At 40.3% G+C, this 25,813-nt stretch overlaps 4 protein-coding genes across 4 annotated transcripts; all 4 read right to left on the reverse strand.

Annotated features, from left to right (window-relative positions):
• Positions 1 to 5,998: 5,998 nt before the first annotated feature.
• LOC138876411 (uncharacterized) lies at positions 5,999 to 6,661 on the reverse strand. Its single transcript, XM_070155330.1, has one exon. The coding sequence runs from the start codon at positions 6,659 to 6,661 to the stop codon at positions 5,999 to 6,001; it is 663 nt and encodes a 220-aa protein (XP_070011431.1).
• A 13,748-nt stretch (positions 6,662 to 20,409) lies between these two features.
• Positions 20,410 to 20,865, reverse strand: LOC138876412 (uncharacterized). Its single transcript, XM_070155331.1, has one exon. It carries the CDS (start codon positions 20,863 to 20,865, stop codon positions 20,410 to 20,412), a length of 456 nt encoding a protein of 151 aa, XP_070011432.1.
• A 2,400-nt stretch (positions 20,866 to 23,265) lies between these two features.
• LOC138876413 (uncharacterized) lies at positions 23,266 to 23,658 on the reverse strand. Its single transcript, XM_070155332.1, has one exon. It carries the CDS (start codon positions 23,656 to 23,658, stop codon positions 23,266 to 23,268), a length of 393 nt encoding a protein of 130 aa, XP_070011433.1.
• Positions 23,659 to 23,707: 49 nt separating this feature from the next.
• Positions 23,708 to 24,544, reverse strand: LOC104248212 (uncharacterized). The gene has a single exon (XM_009804427.1). It carries the CDS (start codon positions 24,542 to 24,544, stop codon positions 23,708 to 23,710), a length of 837 nt encoding a protein of 278 aa, XP_009802729.1.
• Between the last annotated feature and the right edge of the window lie 1,269 nt (positions 24,545 to 25,813).

The following is a 25,813-nucleotide window of genomic DNA, read 5'->3' on the forward strand; positions in this document are numbered from 1 at the left end:
TAAAATTCGAGAAGATTGAGAGGGATTCGAGGGACATGATTTGGGTATTGTGAGAGAGGAGGTTACAGGGATTCTAAGGTGTAATTTTGGGGAGGATTGGGGCTACGCCGCAGGCGGAGATGGTGGGTAACTTTAGGGTAGCGCTAGGGTTTTTAGTCTCTGAGCATAGAGACGAGGAATGAAGGGGGAGTGTAATGTGGGGGGCTTTGGTTCCGACACTTAAATACCGAAGGGAGCCTTAGTTCCCAACTGTTTGATCAATGGAGATCAACGGTTGGGATTCTAAAGAGGGAAACAATGTCGTTCTATCAACGGGGGAAACCGGACCGGGTTGGGGCAGGGGATTTGGACGGGTTAGCGAAAATTGGGACAGGGATTGTTTGGGTCAAAGGAATTGGGCCTCAATTAAACAACCCTCTTTTCTTTAATTCTCTTTTCTTTCCACTTCTTTTTTTTGTTCAATTTTCTCTTTTCCTATTTTAATTAATTAAAATTTAAATCAAAACTCCTAAAAATAATTAATCTGAAAAATGGCTAAGCTGACCAACTATTAAAATATTTATGAAAATTAATTACTCCTAAATTAAAAAGAAAATTATAAATTTAAAATTAAAAGGCTAAAAATGCAAAGGTAAACCAGTTTTTTTTATTTTCACTTTTTAACTAAAGCAACTAATTTACTAATTAACCTAAAAATGTAAAAACTAAATCCTAAATGCAATGCAGGGTATTTTTTTGGTATTTTTCACGATTTAAATAAAACTTAAACATGCACAGAAATGCAAACAATTATCACCAATTTCTACAAAATCTTATAAAATTGCAAAAAATGGAAAAAAATGGTTTTCTTATATTTTCTGGGAGTAATTCCTATAGGGAAAAAATCACGTGCTCACAGCTGCCCCTCTTTGTTTGAAAACACGAAGAGTTTTCGTGCAAAGATAAAGTGAGCGGATACGAGCGATTTTTGCCCGTTTGAATACTCCGTGGGAAGCATTTTTGAAAGATTTGACCGCACCTTGCTTTCGAGGTTGCCTATATATCCTTGTCTATAAAGGAATTAGGTCAGTGTAGTTCAGGAAGTTTCAGTAGCTGGGACTATCAGGAAGCTGTGATTTCACTGTTATTGCTGCTGCTACTGCTTGCTGAACCCCTTATTACACCAAGACAAAATAAAAGAGGCTAGACTAGACTTATGATTTATGAATTACAAGAATCTTGTCTATATCTTCAAACTTGATCTCGCAGTTTCTGATGCCTTGCTGACTTGTACTTTCCAGGTGAGTTTCCTTTGTTACTGATTTGAATTGCATTCTGAAGTGAATTCCTTTATTCTTTAGGTGGCGCCTGATTGCCAACATTTAAACTGTATTTCCTTGTTCTCCAGGCGGGCACCTGATTACCAAAACTTGAAACTTGTGTTGTCTTCCTTTGAACATTGTTGAGTTCCCTTTGTTCTCCAGGTGGGTGCCTGATTACAAACTTTTGCACTGTTTTTCCTTGAGACTTGAACTATTTCCCTTTGTTCTCCAGGTGGGCTCCTGATTGTTGTCTTCCTTTGAACATTGTTGCTTTCCCTTTGTTCTCTAGGTGGGTGCCTAATTACCAATATTTGCACTGTTTTTCCTTGAGACTTGAATTATCTCCCTTTGTTCTCTAGGAGGGATCCTGATTGATGTCTTCCTTTGAACATTGCTGTTTTTTCTTTGTTCTCCAGGTGGGTGCCTGATTTTCAATACTTGAACTGTTTTTCCTCGAAACTTGAACTACTCCCTTTGTTCTCCAGGTGGGTGCCTGATTTCCGACACTTGAATTGCTTTCCCTTTGTTACCTTAACATGTTTTCCCTTGAAACTTGTGTTGTCTTCCTTTGAACATTGGTGCGTTCCCTTTGTTCTCCAGGTGGGTGCCTGATTACCAACGTTTGCACTGTTTTTCCTTGAGACTTGAACTATTTCCCTTTGTTCTCCAGGTGGGCTCCTGATTGTTATCTTCCTTTGAACATTGTTGCTTTACCTTTGTTCTCCATGTGGGTGCATGATTTTCAATACTTGAACTGTTTTTCCTCGAAACTTGAACTGCTCCCTCAGTTCTCCAGGTGGGTCCCTGATTTTCGGCACTTGAATTGCTTTCCCTTTGTTCTTCAGGTGGGCGCCTGATTTCCAATACTTAAACTGCTATCCTTTTCTTCTTCAGGTGGGTGCCTAATTTCCAAAACTTCAACTGTTTTTCCTTGAAACTTGAACTGCTTCCCTTTGTTTTCCAGGCGGGCATCTGATTTCCAATACTTGAATTGCTTTCCCTTTGTTCTCTAGGTGGGCGCCTGATTTCCAACACTTGAACTATTTTTTCTCAAAACTTGAACTGCTTCCCTTTGTTCTCCAGGCGAGCGCCTGATTTCCAACACGTGAACTGTTTTTCCTCGAAACTTGAACTGCTTCCCTTTGTTCTCTAGGTGGGCGCCTGATTTCCAACACTTAAATTGCTTTCCCTTGTTCTCCAGGTGGGCTCCTGATTTCCAACACTTCAACTGTATTCCTTACTCTCCAGGTGGGCGATTGATTGCCAAAACTTCTACTGTACTCCCTGAAACTTGAGTTGCTTCCCTTGACTTGACTCGTTTTTCCTTTGTTCTCCAGGTGGGCTCCTGATTGCTGAACTTGAACCGCTTTCCTTTGAAACTGCTTTCCCTTGAAACTTGAACTGTCTTACCTTGTTCTCCAGGTGGGTGCTTGATTGCTTGAACCTGAACTGCTTTCTATTCTTGAAACTCGTGTTGTTTTCCTTTGCTCTCCAGGTGAACGCCTGATTACAACAGAATAGACAAAACAAAGAAAAATGTCTGCCCCAGTTTGGTAGCTGGGCACATCTGTGAGTGTTAATTGAATCATATTACCCAAAAAATTTCAAAGAATTTAAAAATCATATCCCATTATCCAGGAGGGTCCTGAAAACTTCTAGTTAAATATCATCTTGAGAATGACAGCTTTAAAGCTACATTATATCTCCTAAAGGTATGACTTGCGCTAAATCTTATTATCTATGAAGGTCTTAAGACTAAATCCCATTATCCAAGAGGGTCCTAAAATTTTCCAATTGAGTCTCGTCCTAAGAATGAAAACTTCAAAACCAACTTATATTACCTCAAAGTAGAGCTTATGCTAGATCTTGTTACTCATGAATGTTTTGAATATTAACTAAGTCCCATTGTTGAGGAGGCTCCTAAGAATTTATGGTCGAACCTGTCCGGTACATGCTTTCCCCATGGAGGATTCCTGTGGATAAGCGAAATTTCTTTCCCCTGTTTTAATCAAAGAAAATTTTATCAGTTTAAATGTGGTGGTTAGTTTGCGACATTCTTGCTAGAGGTGGCCCTTTCGCTGTCGTGCTTTGCTTTGACTGGCTGCCTTGAACTGGCCAAGAATTGTTTACCTTTCTGACTGGATTTTAACCGCAGGACCCTGAATGACCCAAGTGCTCTACATCCAAACCGTTGTTTTATATTTCTGACCCTTCTACCTGAACATCTATATCTCCCACAAGATTACTAAACCATTCGACCAATGGAACTTTCATTGATACGTTATTTCCCACTTTACATCATGCTATCTCTAGTATGTTTTGGCCGCACTTTGCTTTGTGCAATTTGGAAGTTGGTAGTAGGCTTTAAAATCTTTTCTTACTTTCTTAAATAAGGATGACATTGGAAAACCCTTAGAAAGATAAACCCAAGAGAAATAAAATGCAATTACTTCGAGGGTAAAGAAATAAAAAAGAGAACTTGAAATAGGATGACTGTTTGAGGGAGAAAAGGAAAAGAAACTTATCTGGGTGAAGTTGCTGGTACCAATGATCATGACATGCATTTTGGATTGATCAGCCTAGTCCATTCAGTCAATCCTTTTTCAATCTTCACACTTTTGGCCTGAGGTCCCCATAATCTGATTCCTTTGCAAAGTCAACAACCTTATTCGGCTTGCGGTACCTTGAAGGTTTTCACCAGCAAACCTCTCTCATTAATTCATCTCTCAACTCACTGTCGCCTTACGATGCCCGTGAGGGTTTTCACCAGTAAAACTCTCTCATTTTTCAATTTCTCTCAGCTTTCCATTGCCTTACGGTGCCTGAGAGGGTTTTTACCAATAAGACCCTCTCATTTTCATCCGCTCAGAATGGAGTGTTGCTCCTGATATGAATCACCTCTACTTGCTCGACTTGGCATCTCTCGAAGATTGATATGAACGTCTTTCTTTGGACCGTAATGTGAGCTTTTGGATAGGGTTAGGAAGAAAGGATATCAAAAGGCTCAAAATAACTTGAATGGGTTCAAAATGACAACTCTTGGAATCAGATTTCTTACAACAAAAACAACTTTCTGCCCCAGTTTCTTTACTTGGGGACTTTTGGATTTTTATTTTGATGGGACCGAACCGTGAGGCTGCCTACGTATCCTTAAAAGGAATCAGGTTGAAAGTTGTTCATGACATAGGAATTGCTTGGTTGTTGTTACTTTTCTCTTTTCTCTTTCTTTCCCCCTTTTTTTTGCTTCTCTCTTTTTCTTCTTTTCATTCTTTTCTTTCTCTTTTTTTCCTTATCTTTTCCTCTTTTCCTTCTTTATTTACCTTTTGTGTCCGTGTTTTTGAACTTTGCTACTGATTCCAAAAGAGGGGTATGAAAGAAAGTAAATAAGGCTTAAAGGGGTAACAAAGGGTAAAGTGTTTGGATAGTAGAATAAAATGTCTTCGTCATTCCAATCTTCAAAACATGCCAAGTACAAACAAACACAATTAAAACCAAAAAAATCATACATAATATCTTTTGACTGCATCAGAATTGATAGTCATATCTACACATTTGCTCTCTATATCTGTTAAATACAAAGCACCATTGGACAACACTCTAGTTGCGATGAACGACCCCTGCCAATTTGGGGCGAACATGCCTTTTGCTTCAGCATGATATGGAAGGATGCGTTTTAATACTTGATGACCCACTTCAAATTTTTGGGGACGCACCTTCTTATTGTATGCTCTTGCCATTCTCTTTTGATACAATTGACCATGACACACTGCTGCCAATCTTTTCTCATCAATCAAACTGAATTGCTCCAGATGGGTCTTGACCCACTTATCATCATCAATTTCGGCTTCAGCAACAATTTGAAGAGATGGAATTTCAAATTTTGTGGGTATCACCGCTTTAGTGCCATAGACCAACAAATAAGGAGTTACACCTACTGAAGTGCGAACAGTAGTACGATAACCCAACAGAGCAAAGGAAAACTTCTTATGCCATTGCCTGGAACCTTGCACCATTTTCTGAAGTATTTTCTTTATGTTTTTGTTGGCTGCCTAAACTACTTCATTCGCCTTGGGGCGGTATGGGGTGGAATTGCGATGCGTAATCTTAAACTATTGACACACTTCTTTTATCAGATGACTGTTAAGATTAGCACCATTATCTGTGATGATCACCTTTGGGATTCTGAACCTACAAATGATATTCGAGTGAACAAAATCAACCACTGCCTTCTTTGTCATAGATTTGAAAGTTTTAGCTTGAACCCACTTACTGAAATAGTCAAGGACCACCAGAATGAACCTGTGCCCATTAGATGTTGTTGGCTCGATTGGTCCGATGACATCCATACCCCAAGCAACAAAGGGCCATGGCGTGGACATTGTGTGTAATTCAGATGGTGGAGAATGAATCAAATCTCAGTGCATTTGGCACTGATGACACTTGCGCACAAAACTGATACAATCTCGCTCTATGGTGAGCCAATAATAACCTACTCGAAGAATTTTCTTTGCCAGAACATACCCACTCATATGCGGTCTGCAGACTCCGGAATGCATTTCGGTCATGATAGTCGTGGCTTGTCTAGCATCTATGCATCATAACAATCCAAAATCTGGAGTTCTTTTGTACAAAACCCCTCCACTAAAGAAAAATCCATTTGCCAAACGTCGAATTGTCCTTTTTTGATCCCATATGGCTTATACCAAATATACCCCCGACCTGATGTACTCCCTAATATTGTGGAACCAAGGTTCACCGTCAAGTTCTTCTTCCACCATGTTACAGTAAGCGTGTTGATCGCGGACCTGAATATGCAAAGGGTCAACATAAGCCTTATCTGGATGATGTAACATCGATGCTAGAGTAGCCAAAGCATCAACAACCTCATTGTGGATCCTAGGGATATGTCTGAACTCCACTAATCTTAACCGCTGATAGAGATCCTGCAGCCATTGCCGATACGGTATGAGTTTCAAATCTCGGGTCTCCCATTCTCCCTGAATCTGGTGCACTAACAGATCCGAGTCTCCCAAAACCAACACTTTTTGGACTCCCATGTCCACAGCTAACCTCAAACCCAACATGCACACTTTGTACTTGGCCATGTTGTTAGTGCAACAGAAATGAAGCTGAGCAGTGACAGGGTAGTGATGCCCTGTCTTAGAAATGAGTACAGCTTCTATCCCAACGCCTTTCATGTTAGCAGCCCCATCAAAGAAGAGTTTCCAACTAGGCTTTTCTTCCTTCTCGACCTCATCAATGTGCATCACCTCTTCATCAGGAAAATAAGTCTTCAAAGATTCATATTCTTCGTCCACCGGGTTCTCGGCCAAGTGATCGGCCAAAGCTTGGGATTTCATCGTCGTCCGAGTCATATATACTATGTCAAACTCTGTGAGCAAAATATGCCACTTTGCGAGCCGTCTTGTGGGCATGGGCTTCTGAAAGATATACTTTGGAGGATCTAAGCGAGAAATGAGGTAAGTAGTGTAGGATGACAAATAATGCTTCAACTTCTGTGCTACCCAAGTCAGGGTGCAACATATCCTTTCAAGGGGAGTATACGTAACCTCGTAAGATGTGAACTCTTGCTGAGATAGTAAATGACTTGCTCTTTCCTTCTAGTGATGTCATGATGACCCAACACATAGCCAAATGAGTTATCCAGGACTGTCAAATAAAGAATCAATGGACTCTCGGGTTCCGGCGAGACCAACACAGGTGGGTTTGACAAATACTCTTTGATCTTATCAAATGCCCTGGCACTCATCAGTTCATTTGACCACAGCATCCTTCTTTAGCAGCTTAAAGATGGGATCACAAGTTGTCGTGAGCTGAGCAATAAACCTGCTTATGTAGTTCAGCCTCCCTAGTAGACTCATCACCTCGGTCTTGTTCTTTGGCGGTGGCAAATTCTGGATAGCCTTGATCTTTGACGGATCCAGCTCAATGCCCCACCGACTGACTATGAGTCCCAAAAGCTTCCCTAATAGAACACCAAATGCACACTTTACAGGATTGAGCTTGAGGTTGTACCTGCGAAGCCTCTGAAAAAACTTTCTCAAATCTCTAACGTGGTCAGACTGCTTCCTGGACTTTATGATCACATCATCCACGTAAACCTCGATCTCCCTTTGTATCATGTCATGAAATATGGTTGTCATTGCCCTCATGTAAGTTGCCCCAGCGTTTTTCAAACCGAATGGCATAATCCGATAGCAATATGTTCCCCACAGCGTGATGAATGCCGTCTTTTCCGCATCCTCCTCATCCATTAAGATTTGATGATATCCCGCATAGCAGTCCACAAAAGATCCAATCTCATGCTTGGCATAATTATCAATCAAAATGTGAATGTTTGGCAGTGGGAAGTTGTCCTTTGGGATTGCTTTGTTGAGGTCGCGGTAATTAACACACACTCTGGTCTTACTATCTTTCTTTGACACAGGCACAACGTTGGCTAACCAAGTGAGATACCGCGTGACTCGAATGACCTTTGCATCAAGCTGCTTTGTGACCTCTTCTTTAATCTTCACGCTCATATCAGTTTTGAACTTTCTCAACTTCTGCTTGACGGGAGGGAATGTTGGATCAATTGGCAATTTATGGACCACCAAATCGGTACTCAAACCTGGTATATCGTCATACGACCATGCAAAAATATCCTTATACTCAAACAATGCATTAATTATCTCTTCCCTGATTTGTGGTTCAAGATGGACACTTATCTTAGTTTCTCTAACATTATCTAGATCCCCTAGATTGATTGCTTCCGTTTCATTCAGATTAGGCTTGGGTCTTTCTTCAAAATGACTTAGTTCCTTACTAATCTCTTCAAAGGCCTCATTCTCTTCATATTCTATTCATCATTACACTCTATTTCTTGGATTATTATTTCAGAATAAGATTGACTTTTAAGACTTGGCCGAAGATTCCTCATGCATGTCATGTCATTGAAACCAACATAAAAAGAATTGTACAAAGAAGAAAAGAAAAGAAAAATAAAACTATCAGGAGTGATGGAAAGGGAAATTGCATTTCATTAAAAATAAAGGATAACAGAGTTTGTACATCACCAAGCAAAAAATAAAAATTTGGGTCACAACCCTGGAATGACCCAGATAGAAAGGAAAACAAAAGACACTACCAAGACTCCTTTTGGGTAGGGAGAGGAGTAGCCTTCCAATTGTTAAGCTTTACATTCGGCCCGACGAACTACACATCTGTTTTGCTAGAACCTTCTCTAACTTCTACTATGTTCACACCATCAAACAACCTCTGGAACCTTTCAACTAACTCTTTATCAATGTCAACCACAGAACTTGGGACTGTCGTCACTGGGCGTTTCCTGGCACCAGGCTTGACAAAAGACTTGGAGAGACGAGAGATAGGCTTTGGAAGTGCCCATGCCTTCTGCCTTAACCTTCTAGCCCTTTTCACATCTGCCGCTGTGGGTTTAAATCCAAGACCGAAAGTCCCCAAGTGTTCAGGGAGGGACACTAGCTGTATGATACCCTGCAAGGATGCACCCAGACCTTTACCTGGCACAAAGCCATTTTTTAGCATTTCAGAGGCCACCATGACGGATGTAGAGGCTATCTTTGGAGTTTGAACACATATCCCGTCTGGAACTTTCTCGACCGGCACTGTTTCAAACATTTCATAGACCCAAGGCCCTTTGTCATCTTCAGCCTCAATGAACAGGATAGAGGCATCACTGTGAGCAAACAAATTATCCTCACCATGCACGACGATCTCGTGTCTATCCCATTCGAACTTGACCATCTAATGTAGAGTGGATGAGACTGCTTTGGCGGTATGAATCCAAGGTCGACCTAACAGCAAATTGTAAGAGACGGCAACGTCTAGTACCTGGAACTCCATGGTGAATTCCATCGGTCCTATTGTCAATTCAAGCACTATATTGCCAACCGAGTCTTTTCCTCCACCGTCAAAACCTCTGACGCATATGTTGTTCTTGTGAATCCTCTCATCATCAACTTTCAACTTGTTCATAGTAGAGAGAGGGCAGATGTTTGCCCTGGAACCATTGTCGACTAACACCCTGGTGACCACAGAATCTTCACATTTTACCATAAGATAGAGAGCTTTGTTGTGTTCAGTACCTTCCACAGGCAACTCGTTATCAGAGAAGGTGACCTTGTTTACCTCAAATATTTTGTGGGTGATCTTCTCCAGATGGGTTACTGAAATTTTGTCGTGGACATGAGCTTCGTTCAGAATTTTCATCAAGGCCCGACGATGCTTATCTGAGTAGATCAACAACGATAGCAAGGGAATCTTAGCAGGCGTTTTTCTCAGCTGCTCCGCGATGGAGTAATCTTGTACCTTCATTTTTCTCAGAAACTCCTCCGTCTCTTCTTCAGTGATTGCTTTCTTTCACTTCCTTTCCCTTATAGGTCACTATCACCCATTCATAGTTCCATGGGATAGCCTTGGTGCTGATTACGGGCAACTGGGTTACAGGCTTGATGATGACAGGATCCGTACAGGCCCCCTCTACAATTATGATAGGCTTATTTGCCAACCCTGGCACAACCACTTTTGACTTTTCTTGTATTGCTATAACATCACTTGGGGATCATTTCTTAACTATCACAGATGGTTCACCGTTTGTCATGCTCAACTTGTTCACTGATCCTTCAACCATTGGTTTTTTTACTGGCTTGACCTCACTGGACCGAATCATCATGACGTACTGTGGAAGCTTCTTGGGCTCCCCCCTCTTGTGCACTATCTCGATCATGTTCGTTTCCTCATGAGTTGGCAATGGGTTCTGGTTTATGTTGGGTACCTCTGGAGTCTGGACTTCAATATGAATTATGTCGATGAGCTCTTGGATGGCATTTTTCAAGTGCCAGCACTTCTTTGTATCATGCCCCGGAGTACCAGAACAATATTCACAGTTCACGGAGTAATCAAGATTCTTTGGAGGAGGGTTTGGCAATTTCGACTCAATCGGCCTCAGCATATCCAACTGCCTCAATATATGTAATAAACTGGTATAAGACTCCCCTAACGGGGTGAAAGTTTTCTTTTGCTACAACCTCTCATTTTTGAATGTTGGATTGGGCCAGAAACCTAGGTCGACAGGGTTTTGGTAGGCTCGTGGGGGTGGGTAAGCATTTTATGGAGCTGGGTAGGTATTTTGTGGGGTTGGGGCACGCCATTGTGAGTAGGAAGGAGGTTGAGTGTATGTCCGGGCGTGGTGGACAGAAATTTGAGGGTTTGGTGATGGGAAGTAGTGTGGGGTAGATTATATGGGGTTTGGGTGTAGGTTCGGTGATGGGGTCGAGGCTGGGTATAATGGTGTGACAAGCCCCTAGGTCCAAACCACGATCCTAAATCAACTGTTTCCACATCTTCTTTCTGATCACTCCTCCAATACCATTCTGAATGGCTTAGGAAGTTGCTTTGATAGCCGAGTAGCTCATGATTTTGCTTGATTTAAACCCTTCTTTCACCATGCCACCCATCTTCACTACCTCGTTGAAAGACTTGTCTATGGCCGATATCAGATGGCCAAAATAAGTAGGCTCTAGAGCCTGCAGAAAGTACTCCACCATTTTGTTCTCCTCCATTGGGGGGTTAACTCTTGCTGCTTGTTCTCTCAAGCAAAAACCGTATTCCTTGAAACTTTCACTAGGCTTCTTCTCGTTCTTAGTCAAAGACAAACAATCTGGAACAATATTGATGTTGTATTAGAGATGACGAGCGAATGCTTGGGACAAATCATCCCAGGTATACCATCTGTCGTGATCCTGACGAGTGTAACACTCCAATGCCGTGCCACTCAGACTCTTGGATAAAGTACGCCATCAACAACTCATCTTTCCTGCCAGCTCCTCTCATTTTACTACAGAATCCCCTCAAATGGGCCACCGGGTCTCCGTGCCCGTTATATTGATCAAATTTAGGCATCTTGACTCCCACCGGCAACTGAACATCGGGAAATAGACACAAATCCTTGTAGGCTACGCTTACCTAACCTCCTAATCCCTGTATGTTTCTGAATGACTGTTTCAGACTTCTAACCTTCCTCAACATCTCCTCCTGTTCTGGGTTTTTAGGTGGTTTCTCAGTCTCAATTGGGAGTTCGAAACGAGGAGTGTAGGAGTAATGTTCTAGGTGCTTGGAAGTAGGCTCCAAGGGATAGTATTGGTTATCTTGGGTCTGGAATAAGGGCTCACTGGAGGATCGATGGAGTGTAGCGGGTAGTGGTGCCACGAAAATAGGGGTGGCTGGCAGAGGTGGTTATGGGATTGGTTTGGGTGGTGGTGCTTGTGGGGTTTGGAAAGTGGTGCCTTGGTAGTGGTGGTAAATGGGGAAACCTAGAGATGAATCAACAGTGGGAGGTTCATGGTATTGAGCTAGCGGCAGAACGAAAGTAGGGTTGGCGGGTTATGATGGTGGTGGATGCCCTTTCATCCATACCTGGTACATCTCTGTAATCTGGTGTTTCAACTTATGTAACTCCTCTTTCAGATTAACATCAAACTCTTCTCCCTCCCTTTATGGGTCAATAACACTTGCATCTAGTTTTTGGTTAGCCACGATCAACTTGTCTTTGGACCTGGTGTTGTACGGGTGAGTTGCCAGAATGCCAAACAAACTAACCATCTGCCTGAACTTGATGACAACAATAAATTTGTTAGCGATTAGAGCTTAGCAGATAGACAACCGCACGTTGGAGATGCAATTCACCTAAGCAGTTAACCATTTCTATTATGTATTTGAACGACCGCTTGCGTCATCCCGACTTTCACTAATTTCCAATTTCTTTTTCTCTCCTTTTTTCCTTCCTGCTTTCCTTTGCTTGATTCTCGCTTTTGTTCTCTTATTCTCTCATTTTTACTCTCTTGTTTTTTTATAATTTTCTTATTTTCCTCTCTCTTTTTTCATTTCACGGTTATGATCGAATCCTATGGGGATTGCCTACATATCATGATGCCACATGAATCAGACCAAGCGTAGTTCTGGGAATATGTGCAAAATAAATAATAAGATAAAAAAATATTTTTTGGGGTTTTAAAATTTCATAAAACAAAATAAAATAAAACATCTTGATTATGACAACTTCCCCTACAGATTTAAATATAAGGACTAACAGACTCGATGAGTGAACCAACAACTTCAAAAGAAAACTGAAAATATAGACTCAAAATGAACTAACAAACTGACAATACAGACTCGAAAATAAACTAACACAAATAGACTCGAACAAACAAAGTCAAGAATACATAAGTGTTTAAACTGCTGCTCCAGTTGGCCTTGTTGCGGGCCTTTGAGCCATGTCTTCTTGGAGGCAAAACAAGTCATCCATGATCTGTCGGACAAAAATCATAACTGAAGCGAAGAACATGGACCTGGTCATGTCTTCACACTCGTTGCATTTCATCACAATGTAGTCCGCAATTCTCCTAACCCTTTCCTTGATAATACCCTTCTCATGTAGCAACCGTCTGATCTGCTGAGATCTGGCACCCAAAACCTATTTGGAGGCATGGTTTTGCTCTTGAAGCCGCTGAAGGTCTTTCTCTAGTTATGCCATTAGGGAATAATAGTGCTCCCTTTCTGCTTTGAAGTTTCTCGCCTGCTTGGCCATTTCATTTTCAAGGACATTGACTTTTTCTTTATACTCACCATTCCCTTGTCATACTTCTCCTTCAGTTGCCGAACGAAATTGGCTCGTCCCTCCACATTCTTAGCTAACTTGGCTCGGGCATTTGCTAGCTTCGCTTTAGTCTTTTGCAAATAATCCTCATAGTCACACACTTTTTGCGTAAGGTTGTAGATGAGCTTTTCATCTTTTTTGCTCCTGCCCGGGTTCTCAACTGCTATTCTCATTTTTCAAACTCGGGCTCGAAGAGCTTCATTCTCTTGGGACAACTTTCTTCTCTCACCTTCGGCTTCTTGTGCTTAGAGATCATTGTTGAATTCCATGTTTCTCAGCTTCTCTTTCAAGGTGTGAATCTCGGCTTGATATTTCTTTTCCCTTTCTCCCCAGGCCAACCTTTTTTGGATTTTGTCGTCAAAAGCTTGAACATGAGGTCTCTTGGCAGGCCTCTCGGGCGCAGGCTCAGGCTCAAGATCGTTATTTACACAAGACCTTTTCTCAAACCATGCGGCATAATTTAGATCCACTTCCCCATATGCAACATCTGGTACCTGGGTGCTATTTTTAAAATACCGGCAACCATTCCAATCCTACTAAACCGGAGCTTCGGGCAATGCAATTTCTGGATGCAGCTCAATGACCTGGGTGGTTAGATCTTCATGTTCAGGCACCACATGATATCTCCCTAACTGCCTTAATACCCTCTGTGCTGCATATGGCTAATACTCCTCACACCCATCAACCTCAGGTAACCCTTGGTAGCCGTCATGTATATGGCTACTGTCATCGGGAGCCATCCAATAGTCTACTCGACCTGACTTGCTTTGAGAGCTTTCAAGTGAGATACCCAGGCTTCAAACCCTTCTGGCACGTTGTAGTTCTTTACCTTTTCCTCGTAACTTGTAATGAAGTTATTCGGGCTCGAACCATAACTCATGAATTTGGGTGATGGCGAAGATGCTCGATCAACCACATTTGTAGAAGAATATTGCAACCTTCAAAGAATTGAGCCCCAACTTTGCATAAAGTCAATGCTCGATAAATGTCCGCCAGCACTAACGGGACAAGCGTATGATCTTCCTTAGTAGTGAAGATTTGTGCAATTCTGACCACATGAGTATCCACTGTCCCTTTCTCATTTGGAAAAACCATGATCCCCAAAAACACCACAATAAAAGCGAACCGATGGTGAATTTGTCAAAGGACCTTATCTTGTTTTTTGATCAAACCCTTTTCATATGTTTCTAACCCAGCTGAATGCCCAAACCTGAAGTAAAAGAAGTAGAAAGAACAGCACACTTTGCTTACATGGGCCTTCTTCATCTGTTTACTAATATTTATGAGGTCAAAGAACTTGTGCACCGAAGGAGCCCTCGGAAATATAAGTTGTTGCTTCCTCAAATCCCAGCCAAACTCAATGTACCCAGCCATTTCCTCCAAACTAGGGGTGATCTCAAAGTCCGAGAAATGAAAAACATTGTGGACAGAGTCCCAAAAAGTTACCAAAGCCTTGATTAAATCTTCTCGCGGTTTGATTTCCAAAACGTTTATAAGGGCACCCAACTGTTTTTTCACCTACTTCTGACCATCTTCATCTAGATCATTCCACCACATACGCAACTGCAACTAAGCCTGTTTTCTGACCACTTCTGACGGGTTCTGGTCGGTGTTCATTTGTGACAGGTCCTGGACAGTATTCATTTGTACTTGTGGAGGGTTAAGGTTAGGGTTGACTCTAGTGGACCTTTTTTGTAAAACAGGTTTTCCAATTTCTACAAGAAAAATCAATGGACCATGATTCCTTCCCCTATATGCTAATTTTAGCAAAAATGACAGTTTTGCAAACGTAGCCCCTTCCCAATTCCAAATGAATTTTGAGGCTAGGGAGGACTACTAATATGGGAAAAATTACACTTCACCGACAGACTTGTCCGTTCTTTACGAAAATAGCCCTTCGACAACTGAAGATACTCTAAGGCTATCTCGTCAAGAACGGTTTAAGACATTACCGATGCTGGATCGGCTTATTTTGACCAAAACTCCTAACTACATTTATTTGACCATTGACTCTCTCTTTTTTCTTTTTTCAAAAATAAGGCCGAACCTTATGTAGGTTGCCTATGTATTCCACATCCGGTGAGAATCAGACCTGCATAGTTTGGTCAGTTTTGACACACTTGAAAAGAACACATTATTGACTTATTTTGAAATGACTCTCTTTCTTTTCCTCTTTTTTTGAAAATTTTTGGCAGAGTTTCGGGACATTTCAAATATCAAGGATTTTTCAGAACCGGGTATTATTTCCTTCCCTACATCACTCTTGGTTTTTCTCTTGCTTTATTTTTCCTAGCCGGTCAGCATGCAAGCCGATACAAATAAATGTTCGCATAGCATACAGGATGCATCAGGATGGTTTGTCATTTTGGGTCAACATGTCCTAGACAGACCCAACCCCTGTGTTGAGTCCCCTAAGTCAAATGCACATAATGCAAACAAGCATTCCTACTAGGGATCCGACATGAGGATATGTTTCTCTAGGTTTAAATCTTGGGGTTTTGTTCTAGACTTGGGTTGCCCGAGTGGACAACTGGGGCCGAAGAGGGGGCGACGTACCAGGAGCACTAAAGTCTATTCGGCCCTGCCGCTAGCCTAGCCTCGTTATATTTGGTATAATTTTTATAAAAAAAGTGGGTCACGTGAACGTGTGCACCATTTTCAGAAGACTTAGAGGGGTGGCGTGAGAAGACAGTTATATACAATTCAAACAATATTAAAGCGGTAAACAGATAGCATTTAGCACAAAAGGTTCATAGAATACAGTAATATTAACAATGAATAAAGCCAAGTAAAAATCATTTTAACAAGCTCGAATTCTTGAACCCTGAACCAGAGGTTCTGGTTTCGTTCTCCAACAGAGTCGCCAAAGCTGTCACACCTCCTTTTTACTACCCTACAGGAGTATAAGGGAGTTTATCCAATTTAAGTGACAATCGAAACGGGATTATTTATTAGATTCAGAGTCGCCACTTGCGATAGTTTATGGTATCTCAAGTCACCGGTTTAAAATCCCGAATCGAGAAAGTTTACTCTTTTACGGTCTACGAACACAAAAATTCGGGTAAGGAATTCTGTTAGCCTGGGAGAAAGTGTTAGGTATTCCCGAGTTCCGTGGTTCTAGCGTGGTCGCTTTGATCACACTTGGCTTATTAAATTCTAATTACTCAATTTTAGAACCAATGTGCATTTGCCTCTTGTAATTAGGAAATTATCTTGAAACGGGTAACGCGTACGTATACCCATTTATTTGGCGGGTCAAAAATCATGTCACGTGAATGTGTCCACGATAAGTAACATTTTATTATTATTAAAAAAGTTTGGCCAAAGTTGCGCGAACGCATACTCCAGTTTTGTTTTTAGAAATCGTAATCATGTCACGCGAACGTGCCCACAATCACAATGATATATTAAACGGGCCTAACGCAACTATTAGCACTTGTCATTTTTACATCTAAGTTAATACGAGGGCCATGATGATTTAAATATGGATGACACACCTCGGTCTATTTTTAAAGAACTATATTTAATTAAAGAGGACTATAACAAATTTAATATTGTTGCGAAAGTTTGGACGAAGTTGCGCGAACGCATACTCCGAATTGATTTTTAGAATCGTAATCATGTCACGCGAATGTGTACATAATCACAATTGTATTTTAAACGTGCCTGAAGACTTTTCTACGGATATTTATTCTAATATCTAATCATAGTATTTGTGAGGGCCATAGATGTTTTAATTAAATGGCACAGCTCAATCTATTTGTGAAGGACAATACTTAATTAAAAAGGCCCAAGACGTTAAACTTACTCTAAATTTAGATTCAAATTACCCTTACTAGTTATAAGCCCATGTTTGATAATACCAGGTACTTTAATCACTGAAAAGGGTTTGGGCCAGCGATGAGCCCAATTATTTCGACGCCTGGCTTCCAGATAAGCCCAATACATTTTCTCGCCGGGGGCCAACTTGAAGTTGCGTGATTTACTTGACTCGAGTTTCTGGGCTCAAAGCCTAAGCGTTCGAGATCATACTCATGGCCTTATTTGGGCCACCCACGAATTTGGCCCAATTCACTTTATATGCACACATCAACGTTAACTACATGAATTGACATTTGGGAACAAAATCAACTTAACAATTATATCACATGGCAATCTAAGAAAACATTAAGACCCAAATCATGTTGAACTATTGTTAAATCAACAAACTAAGAACTTGATCGAATATCCGATACTAGCTTACCACAACATGATTTTCAAAGAAAGACTAAAATTCAATCAGGAAATGATTTAAAAAGTTCATGACTTCATATGTTAAACAAGGACAGATTTTCCAGGCAAGTTAAACTCATCTAATCTGATTCGAACTTATAATAAAACTTCCACAGGTTCAACAAGACTAAAAATAAACTCAAAGAAATGATGTAAGTACATACTCAATAATCCCCTCCATATGGTAACTCAACAGTAAAATGGAGGTTCACGCCTCAACCATTAAACACAATCACAGAAGAGATAAAGATGAAGAGATGGACCTTAATTACATGAATCATATACAAGTCTCTATCTATTAGGAACCACACACCATCTAAATCAAATCCCACATAATATTAGCTAGACAAAGAAAGAGTTACATGAATTAATTAAAAACATGAGAGCTACTTTATTGAAATAACACAGCTATATCAACCTAAATCGTTCACATCTTCAACATTCAAACTTGCTGCTCAAAGTTTCAGAGTAGTACCTGAATACAGCAATCAACAACAAAAGAAAATGTGTTTAGGATCAACAAAAGTGAGAGATTCAGCAGCAGCAGCAGTATGTCAACACTTCAACACATCAATTTCAACTTCCTTAGACCCAAATGAACCAGAACTTTTTTGTGTATTTTCAGAGTATGAATGGCCGCTCAAAATGAAAGGAAAGAGGTTTTTATATAGGCATGCCTAAGGCAGCCCTAGCCTAGCTAACCATTTCCCCTTTACCCCTTGAATTCTTGGTTGTTTTACCCCTTTTAACCCTTCAAAATATCTGAAACCCCCCTTCTTTTAACAAACCAACTCTAAACTTATCCTCTAGAAGCTTCCTCCCAACAGAAAATGATTCCCTACCCTCAAATACCTAAAACATCCTTGACACCCTTGCAATTTATATTCAAGAAATCAACATGGGTCAAATTTGACCCCAAGACCCCAAACCAAAAACTTGGGCTTGTCTGGCCCAACGGGACTGAACCAATCAACCCAAAAGAAAACTTAGGCATCAGAATCTGAGTATTAACCTTAAGACTTACTGATTTCAATTAAACAAACGATATTAAATTAATTAAAGCAAATTGTGGCTGACCTTGAACTAAGACATGTTGAAAATGTATCAATGATTAACTAATTCGAACAAACTGGATAACAACAACTAATCAGGGCAAATAAATAACACAAACAAATTCAGATGAACAACTTTAAAATTGAAAGAAAAAACCAGAAAACAAACGGAACAAAAGCAAACCATAGAAAATCAAAGAGAATAAATGACGAATTGGCTAAGTCCAAACATTATTCCTTCATTACTTTTTTCGGCCAGAAGAAGAGGAACATGAAGAAACTGATTAAAGAAATGTGGAAGAAAAGGAAAGAAAATAGAAGGAGAATCACAGAAATGGGTAGAGGGAAAAAGGAGAGAAAATACCTAGTGATTAATTTGAAGAAACTCCGGCTTCTTCGATTCAAACCCAAAACTAATGTTAGTCGCATGTTCTTTGTCAAGAACAAACGACCAACATCAATTTCACATTAAATCAGCCCTGGTACTTAAATGCTTGACTCTTAACTTTGCACACCACAGATCTAAAGTCAGGGTAAATTTGGGGCTTTAAGGTTTCGGGGTATTGATTTTAGATCTAAAATTCGAGAAGATTGAGAGGGATTCGAGGGACAGGGTTAGGTATTGTGAGAGAGGAGGTTACAGGGATTCTAGGGTGTAATTTTGGGGCAGATTAGGGCTACGCCGCCGGCGGAGATAGTGGAGAACTTTAGGGTGGCGCTAGGGTTTTCAGTCTCTGAGCATAGAGACGAGGAATGAAGGGGGAGTGTAATGGGGGGGCTTTGGTTCCGACACTTAAATACCGACGGGAGCCTTAGTTCCCAACCATTTGATCAATGGAGGTCAATGGTTGGGATTCTAAAGGGGGAAACGGTGTCGTTCTATTAACGGAGGGGAAACTGAACCGGGTTGGGGCAGGGGATTTGGACGGGTTAGCGAGAATTGGGCCAGGGATTGTTTGGGTCTAAGGAATTGGGCCGCAATTAAACAACCCCCTTTTCTTTAATTCTCTTTTCTTTCGTTTTCTTTTTTTTTTTTTGTTCAATTTTTTCTTTTCCTATTTTAATTAATTAAAACTTAAATTAAAACTCCTAAAAATAATTAATCTGAAAAAAGGCTAAGCTAACCAACTATTAAAATATTTATAAAAATTAATTACTCCTAAATTAAAAAGAAAATTACAAATTTAAAATTAAAAGGCTAAAAATGCAAAGGTAAACCAGTTTTTTTTTTATTTTCACTTTTTAACTAAAGCAACTAATTTACTAATTAACCTAAAAATGTAAAAAATAAATCCTAAATGCAATGCTGGGTATTTTTTGGTATTTTTTATGATTTAAATAAAACTTAAACATGCACAGAAATGCAAACAATTAGCATCAATTTCTACAAAATCCTATAAAATTGCAAAAAATGAAAAAAAAATGGTTTTGTTATATTTTCTGGGAGTAATTCCTATAGGCAAAAATTACGTGCTTACACTTCCAATATCTAGCCCTAATTCTTCTTAAAGTCTTTGTCCAAAGCTTTGTTCTTCTTCCTCTCTTTTCTTCTTTTCTCTTTCTTCCCTTCTCTGTTTCTATTTTTTTTTTCTCGTTTTCTTGAAGCAGAATGCTTCGTCCCTTTTCCCCTTGCCCTTTTTTTCAATTTGGCAGATTTGCCTAACCTTTGTGACTTATGTTGTGACTTATGTCACACTAATGGGCTAAGCCCACTTGTATTCTTTCTTTTCTTTTTTTTTGGTTTCTTTTATTTAGTTTCATTATTTGTTTGTTTTTTGTAGTAGTTTCTTATTATTATTATTATTATTATTATTATTATTATTATTTGCAAATGACCAGGACACCCTTACTAAAAATATAGGGTATTACATCCTCCCCACCTTATGAAATTCGGTCCCCGAATTTAGTTTAAGTATATACCTGTAGACTGAAACAAATGGGGATACTTCGCTTTCATATCTTTTTCTAGTTCCCAAGTAGCTTCTTCTACTGTATGATTTCGCCATAAGACTTTTACGAACTCAATTTCTTTTGACCGTAGCTTTCTTACTTTCCTATCAACAATAGCCATCGGTTACTCCTTGTAAGACTACTTCTCATCAAGCGGTATAGCAGGTGCTTCAATCACCTGAGATGAGTTTGATATACATTTTCTTAGCATTGAGACGTGAAACACTAGATGAATAAAGGACAACTCAGGAGGAAGTGTCAAACGATAAGCCACCGCTCCCACTCGGTCTGGTATTTTATACGGTCCTATAAACCTAGGGCTCAACTTGCCTCTTTTCCCAAACTGCATCACACCTTTCATAGGGGAGACTTGTAGGAACACTTTATCCCCAATTGTGAACACTAAATCTCTTTTTCTCTTATCAGCATAAAACTTTTGTATACTTTTAGCTACAAGCAATCTCTGTCTAATCAACTGGACCTTCTCCATAGCTTCTTGTACTAGGTCAGATCCCAATAAGTTAGTCTCACCAGCTTTAAACCATCCGATAGGAGAACGACATCTTCTACTATACAATGCTCCATACGGTGCCATTTGAATACTGGATTAGAAGCTATTGTTTTAAGCAAATGCAGCTAACGGTAGATAAGTGTCCCAACTACCTTCAAACTCAAGAATGCAAGCTCTCAACATATCCTCCAAGATCTGAATAGTACGTTCAGACTGCATGTCTGTCTGTGGATGAAATGCAGTACTAAGATCAACTCGTGTACCCAATGCTTCTTGAAAAGATTTCTAAAAGCGTGAAGTGAACTTTGATCCTCTATCAGAGATTATGGATACTGGAACTCCATGAAGTCGGACAATTTCGTTCATAAATATCTATGCATACCTGACTCTACCATATGTAGTCTTCACCGGAAAAAAGTGTGCTGATTTCATCAGTCGATCTACAATCACCCATACCGAGTCATAACCTCTAAGGGTTCGTGGTAGTCTGGTGACAAAATCCATAGTAATTCTTCCCATTTGCACTCTAGAATCTCAATTTGTTGTAGTAGTCCTGCGGGTCGCTGATGCTCAGCCTTGACCTGCTGACAAGTCAAACAACTAGAAACAAAGTTAGCAACATCTTTCTTCATACCTTCCCACCAATAAAATTGCTTCAGGTTAGGGTACATTTTTGTGGATCCAGGATGTATAGTGTATTTAGTGTTGTGAGCTTCTTTAAGAATAGCATGTCTTAACCCATCTACGTCTGCTACACATAGCTTGTCACCCATTCGAAGAACACCATCACTTCAACAATCATATCCTTGCTTTTACCAGCTAAGGCCTCATCTCTGTATTTGCATAATCGTTAATCCTCATATTGGGTGGCCTTAATGCGCTCAACTAATGAAGACTTAGCCTGAGCACAAGCCAACAATGCCTCTGAATTTCCGATACTAAATCTGATACCTATATCTTCTAGTCTCTGAATATCTTTGGCCAAAAGTCTCTTTGCAGGGGCTATATGTGCCAAACTCCCCATAGATTTTCTACTCAATGCATCAGCCACCACATTGGCTTTTCCAGGATGATACAAAATAGAACAATCATAGTCTTTGAGTAGTTCCATCCAGTGACGCTGCCGAAGATTTAGATCTCTCTCCTGAAAGATATACTTCAAACTTTTATGGTCAGTATAAATCTCACAAGTTTCACCGTATAGATAATGCCTCCAAATTTTTAGAGCAAACACCACTGCAACCATCTTCAAATCATGTGTAGGATAGTTTTACTCATGCTTTTTCAATTGTCTCGAAGCATAAGCTGTAACACGACCATTTTGCATTAGAACACATCCTAATCCCACCCTCGAGGCATCGCAGAATACTGTAAATCTTCCAAAACCTGATGGTAAGGCTAATATTGGTGTAGTTGTCAGACATGTTTTGAGCTTCTGAAAGCTTTTCTCACATTCCTCCGTCCACTGAAACTTTGCATTTTTCTGTGTAAGCTTGGTCAATGGCGCTGCTATTCTGGAGAAATCCTGCACAAAACGCCTGTAATAGCCTACTAAGCCTAAAAAGTTGCGAATCTCTGTAGGAGAAGTAGGTTTGGGCGATTTCTGCACAGCTTCGGTCTTCTTAGGATCTACCATAATTCCATCTTTGGATACAACATGCCCCAAAATGCTACCGAGTCTAGCCAGAATTCACACTTTGAGAACTTAGAATAAAGCCGATATTCACAATGTTTGCAACACAGCCCTGAGATAATTCTCGTGTTCTCCTTGACTGCGAGAATATATTAGGATATCATCAATAAATACTATTACAAATCTATCCAGAAACGGCATGAACACCCTTTTCATTAAATCCATGAATGCAGCTGGAGAATTTTTCCGTCCGAAAGGCATCACTAGAAATTTATAGTGCCCGTATCGAGTTCTAAAAGCAGTCTTAGAAATATCTTCATCTTTGATTTAAGTTGATGATAACCAGAACAGAGGTCAATCTTTGAAAAGTGGGCAGCTCCTTGTAATTGATCAAACATGTCATCTATACGAGGCAAAGGATATTTATTATGTATTGTTATCTTATTCAACTGCCTGCAGTCAATGCACATTCTCATATATCCGTTTTTCTTCTTTACGAACAGCACTGGTGCACCCCATGGTGATACACTAGGTCTAATAAAACCCTTATCTAACAAATCTTGTAACTGTTGCTTTAGCTCCCTCAACTCTACTGGTGCCATTCGATATGGGGGAATCAATATGGGTTGTGTGTCAGGTAGCAAATCAATACCAAAGTCTATTTCTCGTACTGGAGGCAATCCTGGTAAATCCTTAGGAAATACATCAGAGAATTCTCTCACTACTGGTACATCTTCTATACTAATTGTTTCCTTTCTTGTGTCATTTACAATAGCTAAGAGACCCATGCAACCTTTCTTCAGAAGTCGTTGAGACTTCATAAAAGATACAATTTTGCAAGTCTCTAGAACCTAACTCCCTCTTAGAATAAAACTGGGTTCATTTGGTATCTCAAACTTAAATATCTTTGCATGACAATCGACTATAGCATAGCAAGAAGATAACCAATCCATTCCCATCAGCATGTCAAAGTCAATCATATCAAGTACAATAAGGTCAGCTAGAGTATCTCTACCATCAACCCGAATTTGACAAGCACGATACACGTATTCAGTTAATAGAGACTCTACAACAGGAGTAGCAACCAGAAAAGGATCATTCAATAGCTCAGGCTGTCCACAAAACCTCAAAGCAAAGTACGAGGACACATATGATTGGGTAGATCCCGGATCAATTAACGCAAGTTCATCAAATGAATAAACAGAAAAAAATACATGTAACCACTGCATTCGAGGCCTGAGCATCCTGTCTAGTAAATGGAAAAACTCTCACTTGACCTCTACCAGCATTCCTTTATCCTTGATTCACAGTAGCACGGTCTCCAGCACCTCGACCTCTATTTCCTGTACTTGTAGCACCTGAAGTATTACGAGTAGTCTGAGTCGGTGCAGCTGACTGAATAGAAGCATGGTTGAAATTTCTCGGAGGCTGAGGGCAATCCTTCAAGTGATGTCCCAATTGGCCACACCGAAAGCACTCTCCAGTTAGAACACGACATTGGCCCAAATGTGATCTACCACAGGTCTGGCAGACTAGAGTAGTGGTATATATCTGCCTAGAATTACAATGTCCAGAAGATGATGGCCCCCTATTACCTTGTCTGTAATGTGGTCTGTATGTGGACTGTGAAGACATGTGTGTCCCTATCTGATAACCCTGCTGTTGTTTTTGTCCCTGATTTCCTGCTCTTCTATTTTCACTAAAATTGCCACTAAAAGTCTCTCCTATCTTGGCCTTCTTACGTAAATCACTAGCTGTACGCTCATCACGTCCCTTGTTTTCAATCTTTCTAGCAAGGTTGACTACATCAGAGTAGGATAAAGTCTTCATCTGTGGGGCTACTGCAGTGTATAGACGACCAACCAATCCATCAACAAACCTCTGAACTCGAGCTACTTCGGTAGGCACTAAGTAAGGAGCATATATAACCAGCTTACAAAACTTAGTGTTATATGTTGACACATCCATATCTGGAGTCTGAACCAATCTCTCAAAGTCTCTAGCATATTTTTGCATTAGGCTATCTGGAAGAAAATGATTCTTGAACAACTTAGTGAACTCGTCCCATGTCAGTGGTACTGCTCCTGTTGACCTTCCTAGCAATACAGTTTCATACCATATATTATCCATATCCTCCAGTTTGTATGATGCGAGCTCTACGACTCTCTCACTAGATTATCCAAGAGCACGTAATGCCTTGAGTGTCCCATCCAAGAAACTTTGAGAATCTGCTGAATTATCGAAACCTGTGAATTTTGTTGATTTCAATTTCAGGAACTCTTGTAGTGATACTTCCTTATTCCCGAAAGTCTGAGTCTGTACAAGTGCTTGTGTCTGTAAAGTAGCCTAAGGAGCTGAACTTCCACCCTGAGTAGGCACCAATGCCTCTAACACATTCAATAACATTGCCATTGCGTCTGCAGGTAAGGCAACAGTAGGTACAACAGTTGGCACTGGTGGTGGAGTATCCTGAACTCCCTGCCCTTGCACTTGATCTGGCATAACAACTTGGGGTTGACCCATGTTACCAACTTCAGATTGAGGAGCAGTCTATCTTCTAGTTTGATGAACCCCAACTTGACCTCCACCCCGGGTAGTACCACGTCCAGTAGATGAGGGTGTGCGCGTCCTAGTCATCCACGAAAGAAATATTCCAAAGTCAATCTCAAATTATCTTAATGTACGATCAAAGAATGAAAGAAGGGAAAGCACTCCTAAATGTTCAGTAGCCTCAAGATCATAAGTATGGGCACCTACATACCCATGAACAAGACTCTACTAAACATTGCTCCATGACTCGGGACTTAAAACCTGGCTCTGATACCAACTTTGTCACGACCCAATTTAGTATCATGACCAGCACCTAGGATCAAGTGCCCCCAAGTAAGCCTCATCGGTATTTTATAGAAAATCGGACAGAGTTTCCCCTGTTTTTGGACTATCCCAAAAATTTCCATGTCTCAATCAGCAACCAAACATCCTAATATCATACCAAACAATTGACAACTTATCAGTTTACCAAAACAGAAGTCTCTACCATTACTAATCAACCCACTAACAACCAGAAATACTAATTATCTCCAACTTTGATACTAAAGAACGATACTCAACATGAGACTAATAGCAAAATAATACTCATGACACTAAAAGAATGACTATGGAGAGACTCTAAGAATTCAAAGAAAAGACCATAACAATTGATAAATATCTCCGCTCACGCGAACAAGTGCGAGGCTCACCAAAAATTCTCAACTTGTGCACTCTAATTAATGAAATCCTCGCATGTGTCAATTGTTGTCTCTGTAAAAAAAATAGCAGGGAATGAGTCGCTAGCTCAGTGAGTAATAATACTTAACCACAACCTTTTTTATTGGGAACAAGTCAGAAAACATGCTAGTA

The sequence above is a fragment of the Nicotiana sylvestris genome, chromosome 8 (genome assembly GCF_000393655.2).
Source record: "Nicotiana sylvestris chromosome 8, ASM39365v2, whole genome shotgun sequence".
Lineage (NCBI taxonomy): Eukaryota > Viridiplantae > Streptophyta > Magnoliopsida > Solanales > Solanaceae > Nicotiana > Nicotiana sylvestris.